Genomic DNA, 21,689 nt, shown 5'->3' on the forward strand with positions numbered 1-21,689 from the left:
AACTGGGGCAACAGGCTGTTGTTCGTGTTTACAACTTTCTCCATTTAGTTCCTCAAGTGATTTAATGATTTCAAACTGAGCCCAAAAAACCCCCAAATGCTCTTTTTGAGCCTTTAAGTGAAAAGGACTGGACTATTTCACTCTACAAAACACGCTGCTGCCATGCCCAGGATTAACTATTTTCTTAAGAAATACAGCAAGCACCGTTCAGATAGACAGAATAATGTAGAGTCAAAAGGAAGCCATAAAATCTGCAGTCTGTGTGGTCTGGTGCCATCACAAAAAAACCTTTAAGAAAAAATCCAGTGAGGCAGAGGAGGTAAAAGAGGAGGAGGGAGAAGAGCTGGATGGGCTCCCCACGCCGAATGAAAAACCTTTGGGGAATATAGGCGAAGGTGGTGAATGAGCCAATGGAGCTGCCGCTCCCCTGCTCAGTGCCAATTTGCTACATTCCTCTATTTATAAGCATCAATTACCACAAAAAAGTCGCAGCTTGTTAAGTATCAACAGAAATCACTCCCCCATGGTGCATCTGATAATGAGACCTCACACAGAGCTGAGGCTTGATGCGGCTCACCACTGTTTAGGCCAGCCAGCTTCAAACCCCAGTTCCAGATCCACCCCACACCAACCCCAGCCCACAGACTGCAGGCGAGCCGAGGACAGAAGGAGGAAGGTGCACGGTACGAGGCAGCAGACCCTTTCGGCTCCAACAGGTCTGCTGAGCGAATGAGCAGCTAGATGCCGCCAGTCAGCATGGGGTCAGAGCCAGGTTTACGCATCAACAAAGAAAAATATCAGAGACCTCACAGTGAGAGACTACTGCGGCGGCCCCAGATTCTTCTTCCTTACATGAAACATTACACAAACAGTTTACAGTTGCTTAATAACTCAACATGGCTTTGTATCCGAGCACAATGAAACTTCCTGCTCCCAGTGGGAGTAGTTGCTGGCTCAGTGGGCTGTAAAGGGAAAAAAACCTAGTGGAACTCACATGTTGTGTCAGCAGGTTGATGTGACTGGAGTTGGCATAGTGGCGAGCAATCTGCTTGTCAGCCAGCTTCTGCAGGGCTGAGATGAAGGCCTGCTGGTTAGACTGGGCTTGGGCAGACAGCGAGTTCAACTCCTTTAACGTCCCGGATGAGTTTGACTTCAGCTTACTGGAACTGCTCCTCCTGATCACTGACATACAGAATAACAGAAGACTAATTTGAGAAAACGGGAGTGAATATGATAAAAAAAAAAACAGCAATTTGAAGTGCTGAGTTTACCTTGGCCTGCAGAGGTGGGTCTAGAGAGCTTCTGGTTATAGATGTGCGTGGCACTCGGGATGGAAGAGGCTGCTCCAGAGTTTGATATTGGTGAGGTAAAGGACTGAAACCTTCTGAGCGCCTGGGTGGGTGTCCCACTACAGATTGTGTTAGAGCCAGAGGAAACAGCTGTCCACATTGCTCTCGGTGGCTGCGTGACCACGATGGCAGGGGTGTATGCAGGAGGGTCAGAGAGAGTCTCAGGATGGCAGAACTGAGATTTAGCCAAGGACTGTGCATAGGACGGGGGCTGAAGAGGTGGCGGCGGTGGTGGACAGTGGAGAGGCAGAGACGTCAGGGCTGTGGAGCAGTGCTGAGGATGAATATGATTGCAGTCCAAAGTCACGGGAAAGCTGGAGCAGCAGTGCTGGGAGGCCTGGACCTCTGGCTGGACCTCTGGCTGACTCTCAGTGGCCTTGACGTTTGGGTCACTGCTGACTTTCCCTCTGGAGAGCGAGGACTCTGAAGCACTGGAATCCTCTTTGGCCACAGGCAGAGCTGTTCAAAAGAGGAAAGAAGCCAGAGCTCCTTTATCATCAGTCAGCCATTCCTCGGCTCTGACCCACATTTGTTTTCCCCCAGTGAGTCCTAATCCTTTGAAGCTGACCTTTTAGTTCACCCAAGATGACTCAATCTTTTTCTATCACTTTTTTGGGGGGTTTACAAATCTAAACTATTCCTGTTTACTGTGCTGGAATGATAAAGTATTCAACATTAACCAGACCTTCAGTAACAAAAATATGGGGAAAAAAACATGAGGGAGGAACTCACTTTTGGAGTTCCCACAGTTGCCTGAATCTCCTAAGGCATTTACTTCATGAACGTCTTTCTTAACACTCCTGACTTTTGTTCCGAGGAAAACGGTGGCTGATTTATTTTTCTGTGTGTAGAATGTCAGTACTTCCTCCAGATCGTTTTCACTGTTGGAAAAAAAAAAGAAGACAGATCATTAATGCATATAGCAGATAGAGATCACCCTTCAGTCAGTAGCATATATAACTTTAACAGTAAAGAGCCAAGCACTGAACAATGAGCCACTGCCAATTCACTAACCTTGCTGCAGTGATGTACTCCTGAAACACACTGGGATTAACACAATGCTCCTCTTCGCTGTTCTCTGTTTTTCTCACCACATGTTCAGTTTCCTGAGAAGATTGGAAAGAATAAGACAGCAGGTTTTCGCAAAATGTGCATAATATTTCCCAGATTAGATTTGTGGAGTCCGGGAACAGGCACCTTGTTGTAACAGTGGATAAAGTCTCCTAGCTGGTGGGACAGGATGCGTCTGCGGTCTTGGAGTGGAAGCTGGCGACTGGGTAAGACCACCTTTATGTCTTGTTGAAGGTTACTGGCTGCTCTTCTCAGGAAGCGAATCACAAGCTCCTGTGTAGAAAAGAAAAACATTCATATTATCACTTCCCTGAATCACTGATTCATCCTGCTGCACTTTTTCAAGCTGCCTGTGTGTTCACCTTTGAGGGTTCAAAGCTTTTCAAAGCATTGAGACCTTAGAATTTAATAGCCTGGAAGTCGACTTGAATTCACATTGATATTCCCCTAAGGTTTGAGGTCACTGATGATGATGATGTTGATGATGATGTATGCCTTAACAATGCAGACTTTCCAATCAGGCTAACTTCTACAGAGACCACGTTTTCCTTCAGCGTGGCCACAAATGTCTCGTACACGTTTCAGCTACAGCCAGGGTACATATGAGTAACAGAATCATAATAATAAGGGGAAATCTGGCATGTATGTACATACAAGGGAGGCAATGCCCCAGGGCACTCGTCTCGTGTCCGTTTATTAGGAAAAGGTGATTAAAGAATGGATATCATCATACCATTTGGTCGTTGTCCTTGTCTGGCCAAGCTGGCATGGTATTTGCCCTGCTCTCTGCCAGCAGTCTTTGCTGGACTCGATGCAGGTATGAGGAAAAGGCCATCCGGGCCTGCACTTTACTGGAGAGGAGAGGAAAATCATGAATAACTGCATAGGTAAAGCAATGGAAAAGACGAAGCAACATCTGATAGTAAACATTATCAACTGGGTCCTCTGCTAGGACCTCTGTGATGCATCTGTTACAACAGAAAAGAACAAGCAGTGCTAATTCATTTATTCATGAGCTGACATTTTATCCAGACAAGAGAGAGAGAGAAAGCAACAACAGGTATGTATCGCTTTCAGCCAAACTTTGTTGAAACATAATGTATCTTGTCTTGCATGGTATCAAAATGATAAACTGTCTTTGTGACCCACATGAACCTGGAAAGAGTACTGTCAGAAGATTGAAAAAAAAAAAGACAAACAATGATGTGCTGTACTATATTTCCCTGCTCCATGCCCAGTCCTGGCAAGCACCGAGGAATTTCTACAAACTCAGACTTGTTATTGTAATTCTTCCTCAAATTATAATTTCAGGCACATCTCATACTCAGCCAATTTGGAAAGCACTATCTATGTTGATATCATCTTATCACAACTCCCTTCACGTCTCACTCAGTACACAGTCAAGCTGTAGCTATCACAGAATAGGTTAGAATTTAAAGAAAATGCAAGATCTAGCTTTCTTGCTGGCCCATCATGAACCTTAGCACTTAGCTCCTACCTATGATGCTTATTTCATCTACACTTGCTCAAAACTAACTAGACTGAGGAACCACCAGGCGGAAAGCTTTTAGTAATAGTAGTAAAGAAAATACCAACACAACACAAACATAAAAATTAAATAGGAAAATTATGTATTTTCTATTCAAATGCATTTGTTGAGTCCAGCAATAAGTAAGCAATTCACATGCAATGGATCAACTGCTGACTTTCTTGTGATGATTACAACAAAACCTGCTGTATGTCATATGGTGACAAGGATACACAAGAGTGGGAGCTGCATTGGTGCATTTCATATATCCACTTCTTCAATAGGGAAGGAGGGAGAAGAAAATACAGTAGAGAAGGAAGATGAGAGCAGCAGCCAGGCATACAGACTGACCTGAGGTCCCAGCCCTGCTGAAGGATGTTGAGCAGGTTGACTCTGGGCCTGGCATTGTGCGTGGCTGCCTCTGAGCTGGACAGAGCCTCGTTGTGGCAGCGCTCCAGTGGTGTGGCCACTTGTTTTCTTTGCTCCGCTACCAAAACCTTGTGTGAGACTGGCTCGAGAGCATGTTTCACCTCCTCCCTTTCCTCCTGAGCGCACTCCTCTCCCTCCTGACTGCTGCTCTCCATCGGGGAGGCCTTGGATTGCTTCCCTGAGGTATGTAGCATTGCAAAGGAAAGACACATGTCAACTGCAACACTGACATTTTAGATAAAATACACACAAACCCTCAAAATAGGGGTTCCATTGTTGCTGCAATGAAATGAACTCATTCAGAGTCATGTTTGGCCAACCTTACCATGACACGGGAGACTTATTTATTGGAAAGAAAAATGCATTAGTTTGTTATGCTGTCCCACTTAGCTAAACTCTGGTTAGTTTAAAAAAGCTTTTTTCCTGAATTGTGGCAGAACATATCAGGCCTACCGGATTTCTTCTTCCCTGCAGCAGAGGGATGAGCGAGGTGGCGCTGTCTCCTCTTCCGTGCATCCAGAGACAGCAGCTTCCTCTCGTACTGGACATCATGACAGCCGTGGACGGCGTCCACCTGCAGCTGCATGTTCCCATTCACATTCCTGGGAGAAAGAGCAAGAAATGTCATCACATTAACAACAACTGTAATGATTTATATGTGTATCATCAACAATTACGAAGCAGAGAAACAGTTGTAAATTTCAACTTTAACTGAAGTCAGTTCTGAGAAAGATTAGTGTGGTTGAGTAGCTTGTCCAGAAGTTGACGTCATAGACAGTGATGGTCCGGATTAGAGAAGATAAATGACAAATGATGACAGAAACTGAGGTCTTGCTGCAACAAACATCTCCTTAATCTGGCTACCTAACAAATCATAGATGGGTTTAGTTGGGGGCCAAATCTCCTAACAATATTGCACAATATTAAAAGCTGTGGTAAAACTTGATGCTGATTCAAATACTGATTCAAATTGTATAAATGCATGCTGTATTACAATAACAAAATGTGGTTCAATAAAAAGGCGCAGTTCATCTATAATTGACTTTCCCCTCCTGCCCCCAAATCACCACCACAAAGCCACATAGACATTGGGCGCGCTGGAAAAGTTGACTGTGCAACGTCTTTTCAGCTGTTCCTCTCACCTATCCAATCCAAAGACCAAACAAACGACACTTTCGAATCCGACCATTTTCCAGAAACTGATGGAGAGATTTAATCCCAAATCCCAACCACAATGGAAATGCTTACCTTCCATGGAAAAGTCTGATAGCCAACATGTAGTTCATTGATGTCTTGGACTCCAGATATCCACTGAGAGAAGAAGATAATAAGCAAATGACATTAATCATAAAGGCAGAAGCCCCAATGAGCCTCAGCCTCCTTATTTGCGGCAAATGTGTTAAAATGAGGCTTCTGTATATGGCTACTCGAGAAGCAACCACAGTTAAATGCCTCAATAACTCCCCAAACTACTCAATAATATGCTTTTAAAAATGCCACAAAATCCCTGCTGCTGGGAGAGCAATGGATCAACAAACCTCATATAGGAATATGAATTGCAAGCTCAAAAACAGATTTCCTCTCTAAAAGGGCCTCCAATGCCATTTCAACATAAAGTTGCTGTCCGATACAAACCTTTGTGGAATATGATATAGAGAGCTGAAGAAAAAACAACTTGGTGCACCTTAGTCTGTTGGTTCAATTAGTGATAGTCAAGAGGAGTCGTGCGGTTTGGCTTTAGGCACTGATTGCACTAATTTAATCTAAGTGCCCTACTTATTTGAAGAAAGTATTAATAATGAGTAACATTATAGACAAACACCCCTTGGGGATTACAAGTGTTTGTTCCTTCTTGGCTCAGCTCACCCGTAGAGCTCCCAAGTTTCTGCGGTGGGGAAGATTCTAACGAAGCCTCCCCGTCTCTCGTGCTCTTCCTTTATCCTCCTCAGCACTTTGATCTATGTTAGTGGAAGAAAACAACAGACGTGTGCTCAGTTTAGCAGAGTTTTAAAAAGTTTCAGGTTCCCATAATGTGTTAATTCACACTTCATTTCACACACTACCATTTCAAAGGCCTTACCTCTTCAGCAGTCATGCTCAAAGTGCTGTCTCCTTGGCCTTGTTTAGGTCCTAACTTGTCTTTTGAGCCCTCTGTTTCTGAGTTACTAGCTGTTGCGGGCCTCTGACGCTACAGGGGAGAAGAGTAGAGACGAATTCAACTAATGCAAACCCCTAATGGCTACAGTTATAGTTCTTTCCAACATAAATACATGCCAATGTAAAAATAAAAATATATAATTAATCACATTTTTTATGAATTCAAGTATGCTAAAAAGTTTTCAAAATAGTTCCAGTTTTAACATTTCTCTGTAAAGACATCATTTGTTACTGACAAACAACCTACTTATCTGAAACACAATTCTTTTTATAAATGGGAAAATGTCCAAACTACAGCTTGCGTAACAAAAAATACCCTCTCTTCTTCTCTCCCTGTCACATAAGTGAAGCATTTTGTTATGCACTGGCATCGGTGCATGCCTCCCCTCTGCATGCACTACCAGGCTATGATTGACAACTTTGGCATGTGAGTTAGAACTTGGGCCAGGAAGAAGGGGCACAACCCCACAGGATCACGTACAGAATTTGTCATCTAAATAGCAGGGAGATTATATTCAATTTGTCTGACCCGGCTTGGTGGATGCAAAGGCAGCCAAAAAGTGACAAGGCCTAATCCTTCAAAAGAAAGACTCATCTGTTGCTCCTAATTAGAATAAAGGGAGAGGAGAGGTTCTCTGAAGGCCCCTAGAGTTCTACAACAGCCTCTGTGGTTTAGTGTCGGACTTGTTTTAGCAATGTCTGAGTAACTCTGTACAGCAAAGTCTCTGACTTTTGGGTCAAGTGGTGCATTGCAGCACTTAAAACACTTGCTTAATAAGGCCTCTCTGCTAATGTAATGAGTATTCTATAAAATATAGCATTAGGAATCGATCGGTCTGTGTCTGTCGCTGTGAAAAATAGAAAGCCACCTAATCAAATAAGGAGAAAGCATTAAGCAATTTCTTACCGGTAATGTAACAGGCATCAAGGAATTGCAAAAGAAACAAGACAAAAGAAGATTAATATGTCTGAGTCGGAAGACAACTCACCATTCTGCTGTGTGCAGTGGCTGTCGGTGCAGAGAGAGGTTTCTAAGAGGCAATAGGTGAAGACATTGAGTTGTGGGTGAGCATCAGCAATACTGTTTAACCCTTTAAGAAGCCGCATTCAGACGGCGCACATGCTCCATTGATACGAAACAATGGGATATTGTTACTGTATGTCTAAACAGGCTCTTTACACAATATGAGGTGGAGCAGAAATCAGCTTGATTTAGTAATTTCCCTCCAGCAGATCCTGCATCCAATCTGGGTGCAGTAGTCGAGGGAGGGAGCCGAGCATTAGCTGTTGTGGCATCATTAGGCAACAAGGCCTAGAGAGAGCATTAGTCACTCTATTAGAAACAATAAGCCACTGAGAGTAGCTCTTACAAACTGATGTCACTCAAACGGTGTAATTACATTAGCAGTTGTTTTGCATTACAGTGAATTTTCCATGAGAGTAGAAGAAGAGCTCAATGACAGTGGCAGGAATGTACTGTAAGCAACAGATAGATGAGGACAAGAATGGGAATGTTTCACAAGGAAGGGTAAATGAGTGCAACACTTGGCTCCGCTCTTTGCTGTGTGTGTGTGTGTGTGTGTGTGTGTGTGAGATAGTGTGTGTGGGTGTGAGAGCATCCAGTACCTGTGTTCTTTGGGCTGCTGGGTTCTTGAGGCCTGGGTCCAGGGTGACTCGGTCAGAGCGTGGTTGTCTCGATAGGGGGTCCTGACACACAAAGCCTGCGGGGACCCAGCAGAGCCATAAAGAGCTATATCAATGACATCAGATCTTAAACATGTTACTCATTCCCATGACCTTCGTATATTGCATCAGATCTTGAATGTTACTGCAAGAAGACCAAAGTGGAGCGAGGGACACAAAAGCAACAAATTACATGTAAATCAACAATATCTTTAACAATATCATTCTCAGTCAAAGACATATTTGCTCTCAAGAAAAAAGAAGACATGTTTTGATATACTGACACACCACAGCCCCCTGATGTGAACCACTGACCTAACAGAATAGTTTGACATTTTGGGAAATAGGCTTATTTACTTTCTTGCCCAGAGTGAGATGAGAGGATTGATATCACTCTCACATGTGTCGGTTGAATTTAAAGCTACAGGCAGCAGCTGGTTAGCTTAGCTTAGCATAAAGACGGGAAATAAGAGGATACAGCTAGCCGGGCTCTGTCCAAAGGTAACTAAATCTGCCTAACAGACCCTATAAAGTACACTTATTAACACATAATATCTTGTTTGATTGGTACGTACAAGCACCAAAGTGTAAAAACAAGAATTCAATGTTTTATGGGAAGTTACATGTCAGACTTTTTCTTATCTCTGAGCAGTTGCCATGGCCCCGGAGGCTTTAGGAAGTTACAGCTCGTACCCCTTAATAAAACTTGAATTTAGATTTTTATACTTATCAAACAAAGGGATTTGTGAGCTTTAGAGGTGCTGGTAGGGATATTTTGTTACTGTCAGAAAGAGCCAGGCTAGCTGATTCCCCTTTTTTTCAGCCTTTATGTTAACCTAAGCTAGCCGGCTGTTGGCTGTAGCATTATTTTGCACAGACGAGAGAGTGGTATCAATCCTCCAGCTAACCCTGTACGAGAGAGCAAATACACATTTTTCCCAGGATGTCAAACTATTCATTTAACTTTTTAGTCAGGGAAAGAAGACATGGTTTTGTAATTGTGGCATTCTACTTTGGATTTATATAGCTCCAAACATTTAAATTCTAGTGGTAGTTGATAAGGGTGGGGCACAAGTTTGTTATTCACGTTTTCCACTAAGATGTTCCAACCCAGTCAATAAGATTTAAGTCTGTGATCTTCTGTTTATTAATTCCCACACTCCCTCAAGGCTAACTAGAGGTGAAAGTGAAACGTTAAAGAAATATGTTTATGTTGCATCTTGCAGTCACACTTGAAGTGAATTTAGGCCATCGACAGCTTGGAGCTCGAGGCTATTTGTACTACCTCATCCAAGCCGTCAGGTAAGAATCAGGCCTCTGCCATGCTCTTGCCTAAACACAGCAATTATTACAAACATGGGCGACACGGAGCTGACAGCTTCACACATGCGGTAAATGAATGCTAATGGAATGCTGTCATTATTTACAGGTCTGGGACGCGGCCCAAGTGTTATCAGCCAACAGCGCCTTAGTTTGTTTGGTACATAATAGATGTGCTATGTTTTACACGCCACTGCTCATTTTCCCCAGACCCGCAGTAGCGTCTCAGTCCAAAGATAACTGGCAATTTATGATTCTACTCTTTCATTTAATGAGCAAGAGGGGAGGGTTATAAAGCCGCAGCATACTAGGCTGAGACACATGTAGATTCACACACACATAATAGCCATTCCTTTAATATCATTAGGCTGAGACCACAGACAGACTTAATGGTTCAGTGCCAGTTTAGATGGATGCCTGCTAATCAATGGGCTCCATGTATCCTGTGAATGGTAATACGGGTAAATCAGAGGATTAAGTTAAGTTAAATAATCAAGAGATGTTAAAGTTGTGGCTAATATTTGTCTCATTCTTGCTAAGTTAAACCCTCAGACCTCTGTATGCAGTCATGGTATTATATTCTCCTTGATTGATACTTACACATTCAAATATAACATAAGCTCTTCTTCTGCATGATAATTCAATAATTAAGTAGGGAGGATACATAACAGAGACACATCTAATTCCCTGCTACAAACAATGCTGTATAAACAGTGTTTATCTCTGCCTTGGGCCAGGCATTTTTTGCATTTTCACGTGAAAGATTGCTTTAGTTTGACATGTCGGATCAAGTTTCTCAAGAAAGCTTAATGACTACAGAACAGCTAAGGCCTCTGTTGACAATTTTGTCCGCAAGTCATATTTGATGTTAATTAATGAAGTCTGCGGTTTATTCTCTCAACACTGGAGCTCCTATAGTGAAGCCATACAGCTATTGTTGGCAGTTTGCACAAACTCAACGAGTGGAATGAAGGAAAACATTAAGCATTAAACAATAGACAACTGTCTCCACTTCAGTGTGAAACCTGCTGGTTACAGAGGCAGGCCAACTATCATTTATGCCTTTGGTATGAGGTAAGTGAAGAAAATTTTGCATAATTACAACACTTTTTACTTTATATCAGCTTTCCCAAATTCGCAACTTTATCCCAATTACATAATTTTGCAATTAATAATCTCTGAGTTGTACCTCAAGAGAAATATTTATGTTTTTAATTATTAAAATCTTAAGTATAAGAATTGTTGTTAGTTAAGTCTCTAAGAACTTCTTGAAAGTCAGTGGAATTAGATTTTTAAGCTCAGAAAATGACTTACACTATGTTACTAAAAATGATTGACTGTTGATGGATTATTTCAAATGTATGCATTTTAATGTGCGGCCTCCACCCAAGGTTTTTTCTCCTCTTTTGATTATTTGGTGGTTGATCGTATAACTTGTGAAAGTGTTTATAGATTCTTAAGGTTTCTACTTGCTTGGTGTACTTTATGTCACCAGCATATCATTTACTGGTGTAATGGATTAAACAATCTAGCTATAATACTATACTAATACTATACTATACTGTCTATGCAGTGCAATCACTTGTGCAAAACTTTGGAAACAAATGCAAGTTGTATTTAGTCATTGTTTCAGCATGCACTCACCCACAAGCGAAAACATGTCTGCAATCATGCTGGCCTTTATCTTCAGATCCAAGGGCGCATCACTGTAAATAAGTTGATTTTTTTTGAGGGGAATAAAGCACAAACAAGAAAATTACAACACATACATTGAGTTGAGAAAATAAGTCAACTGTGATTAGAAGATACAGATCTGTTGTGTGACCCTGACTTACTGCTACACTGATTTGACACTTTTGTTTTAGCCTGAGGGTGTGCTTTCACAACGTGTGAATGCCATTTCCTTCAATGTGGCATTTTATTGATATTTTTTTCTTTTGCATATTCAACAAAAAAAGCCTTGTTCAAGTTGGTGGGGTAAAACAAACAGTTTCAGAGAGGATCTCCTGTAACAACAAAATAAAGAATCATATGATTAAGGCTGTGTCACTCACCAGGCCAGGGAGGGAGAAAGGTTCACCTCTAACAACCAGGGTTTGAGGTTGGAGTCAATGAGCACATCAAAACCATAAAGTTCTACAGAGGGAAACACAAAATGAATCGAAAGGTTTTCACCACAGAAACATCTGAGATCTGATCATGCATGTTAAATCCCCAATCACTCAAGAGAGAAACATTCACCAAAGCCTGCTACTGAGGGATTGGCTCAATTACATTAACTAAGAACATACACATTTCATCTGTCATGTGGTCGCTTACGTGAGTCAGTGGATCAAAAACGCACTGTGGCTGTGAATATTTAAATACATACGCGGTCAATCATTTTCTGATGACTGGGAAGGTTAAGAAGTCTACATATTGTCTCTACATATTAACAAGAAGGATGGTGCACTGAAGTGTACCAGAGAAAGCTTTACCCCCATCATAAAGTTAGTATCTTACCCAACTGGGGCAAAAAATATGAACTCCAGAAGTACAAAGCTGGAAATGTGACAGCATGTCAAATGTGGGGAATTAGACTTTATATAGTATATATTTCACTCTCATAATAGCTTAGCACCGAGAGACACAATAAAAAGGCTTTTACAAAGTTGTATGGAAGTTCCCTGTGTAAAAATCCATCCATTCTATCCCAATTTTCCCTTTTGTTTCACTGACACCGAAATATATGGCTCACAGAGGCAGAGTTGGCCTATGAAAGCCTTCACACTGCTCTGGGGAGTGTCACCCTGTAAGCCAACGACCCAGCAGCAGCAGCGTGCAGGGAAACCACAGTATTTTACAGGGATAGGGCAAAACCCAGCCACCATAGAGTCAGAGGAAAAATCTTTGTAATGGCACTTCAAAAGAATAGACTGTGTTGAGAATAGGCCAGGGGGGTTGGAGGTTTCAAAGCGCCCATAACCAGCACTGTTTGTTCTAGCATCTCAGGTCAGTGCCAATGTTAAGCATACAAATGCAGCATGACAGCGAGGAGCAAAGGCTTTATATTGCACTTGCTGGAATTATGTTAGGCTGGGCAACTCTAGTCGAACAAGTTGAGTTCAATTTATTTGGCTGTAGATATCTGTGAAACTAATTTTCACCCCGTCAAGGTAATGCCCAACAAATATCAAGTAGTTTTACTTGACAATGCATATATATTTGGTCTTCGAAATAGAGGAGCACAGATTTGACACAAGATAAGTTAACTCATCATGAGAAGAACTACGAAAAGGGGGCTTTGCCTTTGAAAGACATGGGCATTTAACAAACCGTGAGAGTCTAACAAAGCATACTATTGAATTTCATTATAGGACCTTTAAGATCCAGGGTTTTTCCAGTCTACTTCCATTTTGACCTTTCTTTTTTTAATCTGCCTCCTGTGAGTCCCCCAAACCTCATTGAAATGTAATACTAAATCGCTCCTTCAAACATTAATTGGAAGTTTCTTTCTCTACTCATCTTTTCAACAGCTGTATGAGGACAAGTTGGCAAAAACGCATCTTGGATTTTGTCCTTTGGGCTATATTACAAGGCTCAGGGGGTCAAAATATGGTAGCATCATGAGGTCCAAATTGGTGTAACCGCAAACTGTACTTTCATGATGGAACTGAACAAGGTTTGCCATACACCTCTGAGCCAAGAGCAGCAACTGAAGCGGCCACTGCCATCTTTAACTTCTTTAACTTCTGACGATGGACGGGACCCCCAGTGCTAAACAGTGAGCAGAGCACTAAGATTGTATTTTCCACCCGTGGGCTTATGCTGTACTAGCCACTTCTGTATAAAAACGTAAGCATTAAACATTATGCATTCGTCCTGGGGAACAGAGCACTGGAATAAATGGGTTAGAGCCTGTAGTGCCCTCAATAGTGGCACCACAACAACAGAGGAAAATGGGGAGGTGTTACACCGCCTCACCAGCCCCGACAAGCAGGCTCCATGTGCCGCTCATTTTCCCCCAATTAGGAGCAGACGCCGCTCCTGCCCCATGAGCCTGCCGTGCCGCTCATACTGCTAGACACGTTTATCTACGGCTCGACCGCTGCCAGGAGTGCTGTTAAATGTGCCCACAGAGAGGCCACAACAAGCATCACAGACAAGGAGAGTAGAGGCAGCGAGCATCCACATCACACCCATTAAAGAGGGAGGAGGAGAGAAAATGTGACAGAGCAAAGGGATGATGAAGAGCTTTTTTTATATACGTTATTGGATGGGCGCTGCTGGAAACTTCACCACAAGAGACAGGCGCCCAAAAACAATGATCTCCTCCACCCTGGCCATGCAGCCGCTTGGCCCACAACAACAGCAACATGAACAATATTTCCTTCATGTGTGTTTTCTTCATTGGCGGTTTACGCTTGCATCATTCTGAGATGAAATGAGTGTTGTTGCAGGGAGCACAGAGGAGCAGTTTGGAGCCACAATCATGAAAACACCCTCCTAGGACAACAAATTAGAGTCAAAGTTAACACTCTATAGCCTCACTATGATAGTAAGACCCAATCTATTAATCATTCTTTAAAAGATTTTTGAATTACATTGCAGCCACACTGTCATCACAGGCGTAACAACACTGTGCTGCAGTGCAGTGTGGGAGTATCTGACAAATGTAAAACAGGGAGAGTGGTTCACAGACAGGGGATCCAACCACACTCAGCACTTAATGAGGGACGTTCAGTGGAACACAGGACCAGTAAGTGGAATGTTTTGTGTGTAATAAAATAGGCCTTTGGCTTGGCTAATCAGATCTTAGTCAAAACATCTCGTAATCAGCATCTCTCAGCAAAAAGCCTGTCCATTAATCACACTGCAGCGGTAAGGAGCTGCATGGGTGGCATTTTCTCCCCACAGAAACACACACACACACACACACACACACACACTCTCTCACACACTTCTTACCAATGTAAAAACGAAAAATCTGTTGTTTTTATTTCCTCCCACATGAGACATTACAGAGCTATAAAAAAGTTTTGTTACAGTATGCCCATTTAGATACGGATGTGCAATTTGCGCAAAGGGAAGAAATCCCATTTGAAAACAATAAACATAGTATTAAAGCCATTAATAGACGTTAAAATGGCAGGGAACAATTTGCAGTGGATTAAGATTATAATGTGCTTTATGATCTTGTATGGCTCTCTTTCAGACAAGCCAAAGACCATATAAAAACTCTAAACAATGGCCTTCTTTTATCGCCACATTGGCTGCTATTTGCTGCCCTGCATTCTGATGCTTTACCTGTTTACAATTACAGGCAGCTGCTGAGACCCAGAATGAGTGATGAGTGTATTGTAGGTTGCAGGAAGAGTGGGAAAATAGTAAGGATATGTGCAGCTCCCAAAAGGGAGCTGAAGCTGACAACGGCAGACTGAACATGACTCCTTGGTGGTTTGAGTGGGATTTATTTAAGAGACAAGAAAAAGCCCACAAAGATACTAGACTGAACTCCCTGGAGCTTAGACAGACCTGTGTGTTTGTAAAACTTGTGCTGAACACTGGTTGCTGCATGTCTATATATTCATAGTGTCCGTGCATATTCACACACGCAACATGACCACACAAACAGATGAACAGAGAGAGGATGAGGGTGGTCCTCTGGAACCGTCAGTGTCTGTCTTTGGAAACTTAATCCTCTAGACAGGACTATGAATGCTGTAATTAACTTGCTCGGGGCCATCCGAAGACAACAAAAGTACACTAAATTCAATAGTAAACTGATATACTTGAAGTAGGGTAATGGACATGTTCACAGCAGACCACAGTGTATTATATATCTTAGGAAAAGGTGTAGAGCCTAATTGCTTTTGTGCCACACAATGACATCGCTATAGTATAAATGTCCATACAGGTCTCCATAAGCTTACGTATTAATTTTCAACATTGTTACACGTGGATGTTAACACCCTCAATCACCCTTAAAGCTCAAGTTCATTATGTTGTTGTTCTTTTTTTTATTTCATATCCAATGTAGACTCAGAGTCCAGGATTACCTGAATGAGTAAATGCTTTTTCCATTCCACCAAATATATGTGTCATCTATTTGTTTTTTCATGTCTACCACATGTGTATGAGAGCCAGGTTGAGGCACGATAAACCACATTTCCTCGTAAATACCTGCATGGTCAATGTTCACACCCTGGGCTAATGTGGTCTTTCAACCTAGCAGTTATGCTCAAAGTGCAGATAGCATCTTTATGCAGGCGACTGCCTGATGGTGTGAGTCCATGCTGCTACGCACCCCATACAGCCCAAACAACCACCAATCAGGGGGGCTATTATGTCTACAGAAGCCTGTCACAACTGCAAATTCCTTTATTTTTCTAACATCTGAGAGGTGAAAGAGAGTGTGAGCAGGAGAGGGAGAATCATAAACAAACAGAAACAGCGAGAGGAGAGGAAAAAGAGACAGCGGTGTTGAGGGAAGGCTTGGCCAACGCGCTCACTTTCAAATCCCAATTCTCAGAGAGACTGCCAGACAGAGAGAGAGAGAGAGAGAGAGAGAGAGAGAGAGAGAGAGAGAGAGAGAGAGAGAGAGAGAGAGAGAGAAAGCGCAGACAATTAGTGCCAACACTAACATGGTAATGGCTCCAAAATGGAGTTCACACAAGCCCAATGCTAAGCAGAAGCAGCCAAGAAAACAGTCAGCCTAAATCAGGCAGACCTGAATGGCAACTGAGAGGAGGAAGCAAATTCCCGCCTCAGTCAATAGGCCGTCCACGACCCTGCAGCCAGTCAGAGGGCAGCAACGGGCAGGAAGGCTCCACACTGAGGAATGACCGTCTACAGCCTCAGCTTGGCTCAGTGGAGAAATAGTATAGAGGAACTGCTGGACAATGAATATGAAACTGAAAGGAAATGTGAGGGGTGGGGTAGTGGGTGTCAGTGTATCTGCACTGTGAGCAAAAAAAGGGAAATTCGTTTAAAGGGGATTTCTTCTGAAGCTGCTTATTATTGATTAATTTCACCTTGAAATAAGCCGCTGACGCTTAGATCAGTGCAGGTGTAAACGTGTGTAACTTTGGTGGACCAGATTGATTTAGTTTCTGTATGGTATAAAAACATTTTAAGAGGAATATGAAATGATTACCAAAGCAGTTGGTCTTGTGGGGAACATACATCTTGCAGGCGTTGGCTATCTGCAGTTCAGCACTCAATACTGATTTGATGATGAGGTCCTCCACCTGTCTCATCAGCACTGGAAAAGACAAAAATTAAGAGATGACTCTCTGTAGCACTCTCATAGGATTCTTATGTTAAGGTTAATTTACACTTTTTTCTAGAATCCAAAGGGAAAAAAACAGCAGGGGTTCATAGTGCATGCCTGGTCAATTGTACTCCATTATGTTTGCATGGACATATAAACAAAAAGAAAAAGATGAAAGGGATGAGCGAGGGAATAAAATGCAGCTTTGACTCACATGTGGTGTCCTTCCCCTCCTGCTTCAAATACCTCAACACTGCACTCATACTCCACTTGTTCCCATAATCCTCAACTTCAGGGTCATCGCAGCTGAAAAGAAGGAAACGCACTTCAAACGCTGAAGTTCTAACAATTGGATGAGTCAGTCGAGCTGCTGGTAACAGCTCCACATTCACTGATGAAAGTTACCTGACATAGTCGCTGCTCTTTTTGTTCACGCTGTAGTTAGTGAGATGCATGAACGTGTTCTTAATATTCTTTGAAGTCCGGTCATACTTGACTGTGGCAAATCTGCAGATAGAGAGTGTTTATTTGTTCAACAAAGTTAAAAAGAAACTTCTGTCATCCAACAATTTCACTACATATCTATCTGCCATAATGACCACATTCATAGGGCTGACACTTTACTGAATGATGGGGGCACTTCGGAGAGATTAACTTCTGGCAGTGTTTGAGAGGAGTGGATGCCACATGTGCAATACTGAGAATTCCTTGGCACGCACGGTGTACCTGAATACCAACAAAACCCGGAGGAATGTCAAGAGATAAAAGCAGTATTCAGAATTTGGCCGTGATTTATTGTCCACAGTTGATAATCAAGCCAGCAAACAAGAAGGCGGCAGCACTCTGTTTCCAGCACGTACCTCTATCAGACCAAAGAGCCAGTCCTTCTATAAATCATCTACCCTCCCCTGACCTACCTGGGCCTGACAATAGCCTCTTCATGGATTAATAAATAATTCTTTATATCAATAAGAAAATCAAATAAATGTGGCACAATAACACAAAGTCAGTTTAACATATGATCTTTGAACAATGACACAATCAGTACCATTTGATGAGCACATCGTATAACTGAAACAATAGAGCGCTTTGTTTCAAAGTCACCAGCACAGCGCACGCTCAACAACAGTTGGTCTGAAGAGTTAAGGCTGCCCTCTTCTGGGCGCTGACGGAGCACCAAGCAGTGTCTACTATTCACTGTTAAAGCTGGTGAATGTTTTCCTCAATACTGAATTTGCTTGATTAAAACTTGTTTTTATCTTATTTTGTCAGAAATCAAACATAAGTGTCTACAAGCATAAACCATTATGTAGGCAACAGCTTTAAGAAGTTTGTAATTCATTTTATGTTAAATATCAATTTTGCTATACCATTTATTTTGCCCCAAAGAAGATCAGCTATCAACTTATTGTCAAGTAATCATTATCCCAAATCATGTCGAAAACAATGCAATAACCCCACACATAGCTCACCTGGCCAAGCCCTCCTCATACACGTAGATGAGGACTGGATCATATGATGTTACTAACACGTACAGCCGCACATCAAACTTGAACTCTGTAAACGAAACAAAAAGTAAGAGTCATTCACACTGATAATTAAGAATGCCAAAATAATCCTTACAAATAAAAGATGTGGCTGTCGCAATGAAGTGGCGAAGAAGAACTCACCATCTATCAGTAGTGGGTTATTAATATAGCGAGACACCAAGATGTTCTCATCCATTAAAATCTGATTTGGCTGCAGATGATAAACAGAAAAAAATAAAAGACAATATAATTAATACAATGATGCAGACGAAGGCAATAGATAAGTATCATCTTGACATGTTCAAAGGGTTGTGTTGAATTTGTTTCACTTTGCTGTGGTTGGTATGGAGGGGAAATGAATTGACTTAACAACTGATAATGTATATTATTTACTACAGTGATGAAGTGTGACTTAACAAACTCAATCAACATCTCTCAATAGCAGAGCATCAATAACATTTCCATGGCAAATGAAGCTGTTTTTTTTTTTTTTTTTTTGTTTCACAGTCCTCCATACTGTATATTCATTCACGTTCAACAGCATTAAACACTGAATTCCAAATAGATGATGTGACACTGCTGTTAACCATTAACATCAAAGAATCAACAAGAAAAGTTGGAGACTGCGAAGACACTGGCCGTAGCGGGTCAACATTCTATAACAGCCTATAAAAACACAATCTGGTGGTGGGAGATGGGTCATTTATGAGGTTGAAATGTGTTGCAGGTGGCGAAGTTGAGAAGAGATGGGACGGAGGGGGGAGGCGGGGTAACCTCAGCGCTGGCTACAGTTCAGAGAAAACCTGAACCAAAATAACGAACGTATTTCTTTCCCCTCTCCAAATATCACTCAGACATTCTTTCCACTGTTTCATAAAATGCCTGAGAAGAAGAAGGATTGTGCATATGTTTTCCAAGAGGGAGAACCTTGTTGAGCTCCTCCAAAAGCCTGGGCCTTGGAAGAGTGTGATTTACTCCACAAAGCTTATTAATGTCTCAAACACCGGTTGATACTTATTTCAAAGACAGCTGTATCTGCACACCCCTCCACACACACACACACACACACACAAATACCATCTGGACAACTGACTGTTTCAGTTCACAGTGTGTTTCAGTATTTTTGGTAGTTGCAGAATCATCATCCTCCAAAATTTGTTTTGAATTCCTTTGCAATGTGCATGGGAGAAATGTGTTGTTCCAGTCCCTTACCTTCAGTGCTGTTTTACACACTCTTTTAAACCAAAGGCATAGAAAAAAACACACATTTTTACGAGATTTTCCTATTCCCTGTTTATACAAACGCATGTCAGTCAATTAACTCCTACCTAAAACAACCTAAAACACAGGCTATTTTGGGTGACTGCATAAGTCTGAGAGGAGTAATAGAGCAGTGGTTTCCAACCTGACCCCCAGATTAAAAGGTCTAGTCCGTAGGCGTCATCTTGCGATGAGGTTGCAAATTGAAACCAACTGAAACTTCTCCCGTGTGCAGAGTGTGTAGGAGAACTGCAGTGGCTGAGACAAAAATGTGAATGGCCTTATCTAGAGTCAGTGTTTGGTTTGTCGTTCTGGGCTACTAAATAAACATAGCGGCCAGTTCCGTGTTGACGACCTGCTGTGAATGTAGATGTTAACGGTTCCTTCTAAGGGAACGAAAACACAATTCTTATCTTCACATTATAATACACTAAAGAAAACATACTAAGTAATATCATGATCCATTGCTGCCAATAGATCCCCAAACATGCAACACACTGTACCTTTAAGGGATAAGATTTAGGGGATAACAAAAGAAGATAAAATGACATATTTCTGTTAAACAAAACTTAGTGTGACCTTTAGGGTTCATTCCTGAAAAGCAAACAATTTAGAGAACTGAAAAAAAATGAAGTTTAGAACATCAGAAGTTCCACTTACTAGAGCTCTCAGCTCCGGAGAAAAATGTAATTCACTTATCAGTATTTATCATTAACCGTTTAATTTAAGTAAAACTGCCAAACAGACTCTGAATTCAGCCTCTTAAATGTGTGGATTTTCTGCTTTCCCCTGTTTTAAATGATGATGTTGATATGTTTTTTTCAATTTTCTGATGTTTTAAAGACCAAACAAATCAATTACTTAAAGAATAATGGATTATTGAAATTGCAAAAAAAAGTGCTTCATATCAAGGAATTGAAGAAGGAGAATAAATTACTCTTTTTACGAAGTCAGACCAAAAGGTTGGGATCGACAGTATTAGAGGATAACCACTTTGGGCAGAAACCACTCACATTGCTGACCAAGTAGATGCCTCGCCCTCTTGAAGATGCCACTGGTTTTATGATCCAGGGTCCCTTGTCCTTGGCAAAACAATCTGAGATTGAGGCACGAAAGACAAGGAGGGATTCAAACAGACAACAAAATGTATATAACGTTTAGAATGAGCAATGCCTGTAAACATTATCATAAAGAGAGGTGTATTTTCATGAACAGGATCAGGTGAGATGTGTCTTACTGCAGAATTCCTGGTACTCAGAGGGAAGCACAAAGGTCTGAGGAACGATATGGAAGTTTTTGAAGCCATGTGTCTGCTGCATCCGCTGGATGTTTTTATAGAGACGGTCTTTGCGCGTCAATTCATATGACCTGGAAATGAGCAGAGCCTCCGGTTATAAATGCTTTGGTACTCCACAGCTTAAACACTGACAGAACACAGAATATATGCATACATAACAGCAATAGATCGCCCTCTGCCTGACAGTATGATTCATTTCATGTTTCAGAGAGGCACCGGTCCAAACTAAATGCGCTTTGCAGTCGAAGCCAACAAAAACACTGCCTGAACTGAGGGGCTTAGAATGGCTCAGTCAGTGGTGATATTTATAACACAGAAAGCAGTGGCAGCACACTCACATATATTGGAGAACTCTATTGGTACCTGGGAAAGTGGTTGACCTTCTGGAAGTCTTGAAGGCTGCGTAGAATGTAAGGCTTGAGGTGAGATCCTGTCCACATGAGGTTAAAGTCATTGCTGTTTGGGTGAACCTGAAACAAAAACAGACAGAATGATTGACGTCACTTGACAAGATGGATCAAATCATTAAGATTCAGAGCACACAAAGCAAATGACATTTGCAAAGTGATCATTAAAAAAAGCATAAAACGAAGCCATTGCTGCTCATGCTGAATATGCGCTGTAGAGTTTCCAGTCACCGACAGCAGTATTATATTCTGATGTCCATCACATATGACAGCTCAGTTAAATTAAATCGAAGAAGCAGATCAGACACTCCACCAATAACCTGCAGAAATACAGCCAGTTCTTCAAAAATTATCACAAAAAGAAGGCCAACTCACGGATTTTCATCACCCTGACATTATTTTTTTTG

General features: G+C 41.8%; 1 protein-coding gene across 2 annotated transcripts in view; it reads right to left on the reverse strand.

Moving 5' to 3' along the window:
* The window catches only part of ttll5 (tubulin tyrosine ligase-like family, member 5), a 43,187-nt gene that overhangs the window by 17,742 nt on the left and 3,756 nt on the right, over positions 1–21,689 (reverse strand). For both annotated transcript variants that reach the window (XM_054613537.1, XM_054613536.1), the window contains exons 5-27: positions 21,239–21,345; positions 20,816–20,946; positions 20,592–20,674; positions 18,460–18,529; positions 18,262–18,346; positions 17,195–17,296; positions 17,004–17,095; positions 16,673–16,780; positions 11,592–11,673; positions 11,182–11,243; positions 8,161–8,255; positions 7,524–7,565; positions 6,458–6,565; positions 6,244–6,335; positions 5,626–5,688; positions 4,831–4,979; positions 4,300–4,555; positions 3,154–3,271; positions 2,547–2,693; positions 2,364–2,455; positions 2,082–2,230; positions 1,272–1,808; positions 995–1,182 (exon numbers count right to left, since the gene is read on the reverse strand). In XM_054613537.1, the coding sequence (XP_054469512.1) occupies positions 995–1,182; positions 1,272–1,808; positions 2,082–2,230; positions 2,364–2,455; positions 2,547–2,693; positions 3,154–3,271; positions 4,300–4,555; positions 4,831–4,979; positions 5,626–5,688; positions 6,244–6,335; positions 6,458–6,565; positions 7,524–7,565; positions 8,161–8,255; positions 11,182–11,243; positions 11,592–11,673; positions 16,673–16,780; positions 17,004–17,095; positions 17,195–17,296; positions 18,262–18,346; positions 18,460–18,529; positions 20,592–20,674; positions 20,816–20,946; positions 21,239–21,345 (2,958 nt within the window). The remainder of the gene's footprint in view (positions 1–994; positions 1,183–1,271; positions 1,809–2,081; positions 2,231–2,363; positions 2,456–2,546; positions 2,694–3,153; positions 3,272–4,299; positions 4,556–4,830; positions 4,980–5,625; positions 5,689–6,243; positions 6,336–6,457; positions 6,566–7,523; positions 7,566–8,160; positions 8,256–11,181; positions 11,244–11,591; positions 11,674–16,672; positions 16,781–17,003; positions 17,096–17,194; positions 17,297–18,261; positions 18,347–18,459; positions 18,530–20,591; positions 20,675–20,815; positions 20,947–21,238; positions 21,346–21,689) is intronic.

The sequence above is a fragment of the Anoplopoma fimbria genome, chromosome 15 (genome assembly GCF_027596085.1).
Source record: "Anoplopoma fimbria isolate UVic2021 breed Golden Eagle Sablefish chromosome 15, Afim_UVic_2022, whole genome shotgun sequence".
Taxonomy (NCBI): domain Eukaryota; kingdom Metazoa; phylum Chordata; class Actinopteri; order Perciformes; family Anoplopomatidae; genus Anoplopoma; species Anoplopoma fimbria.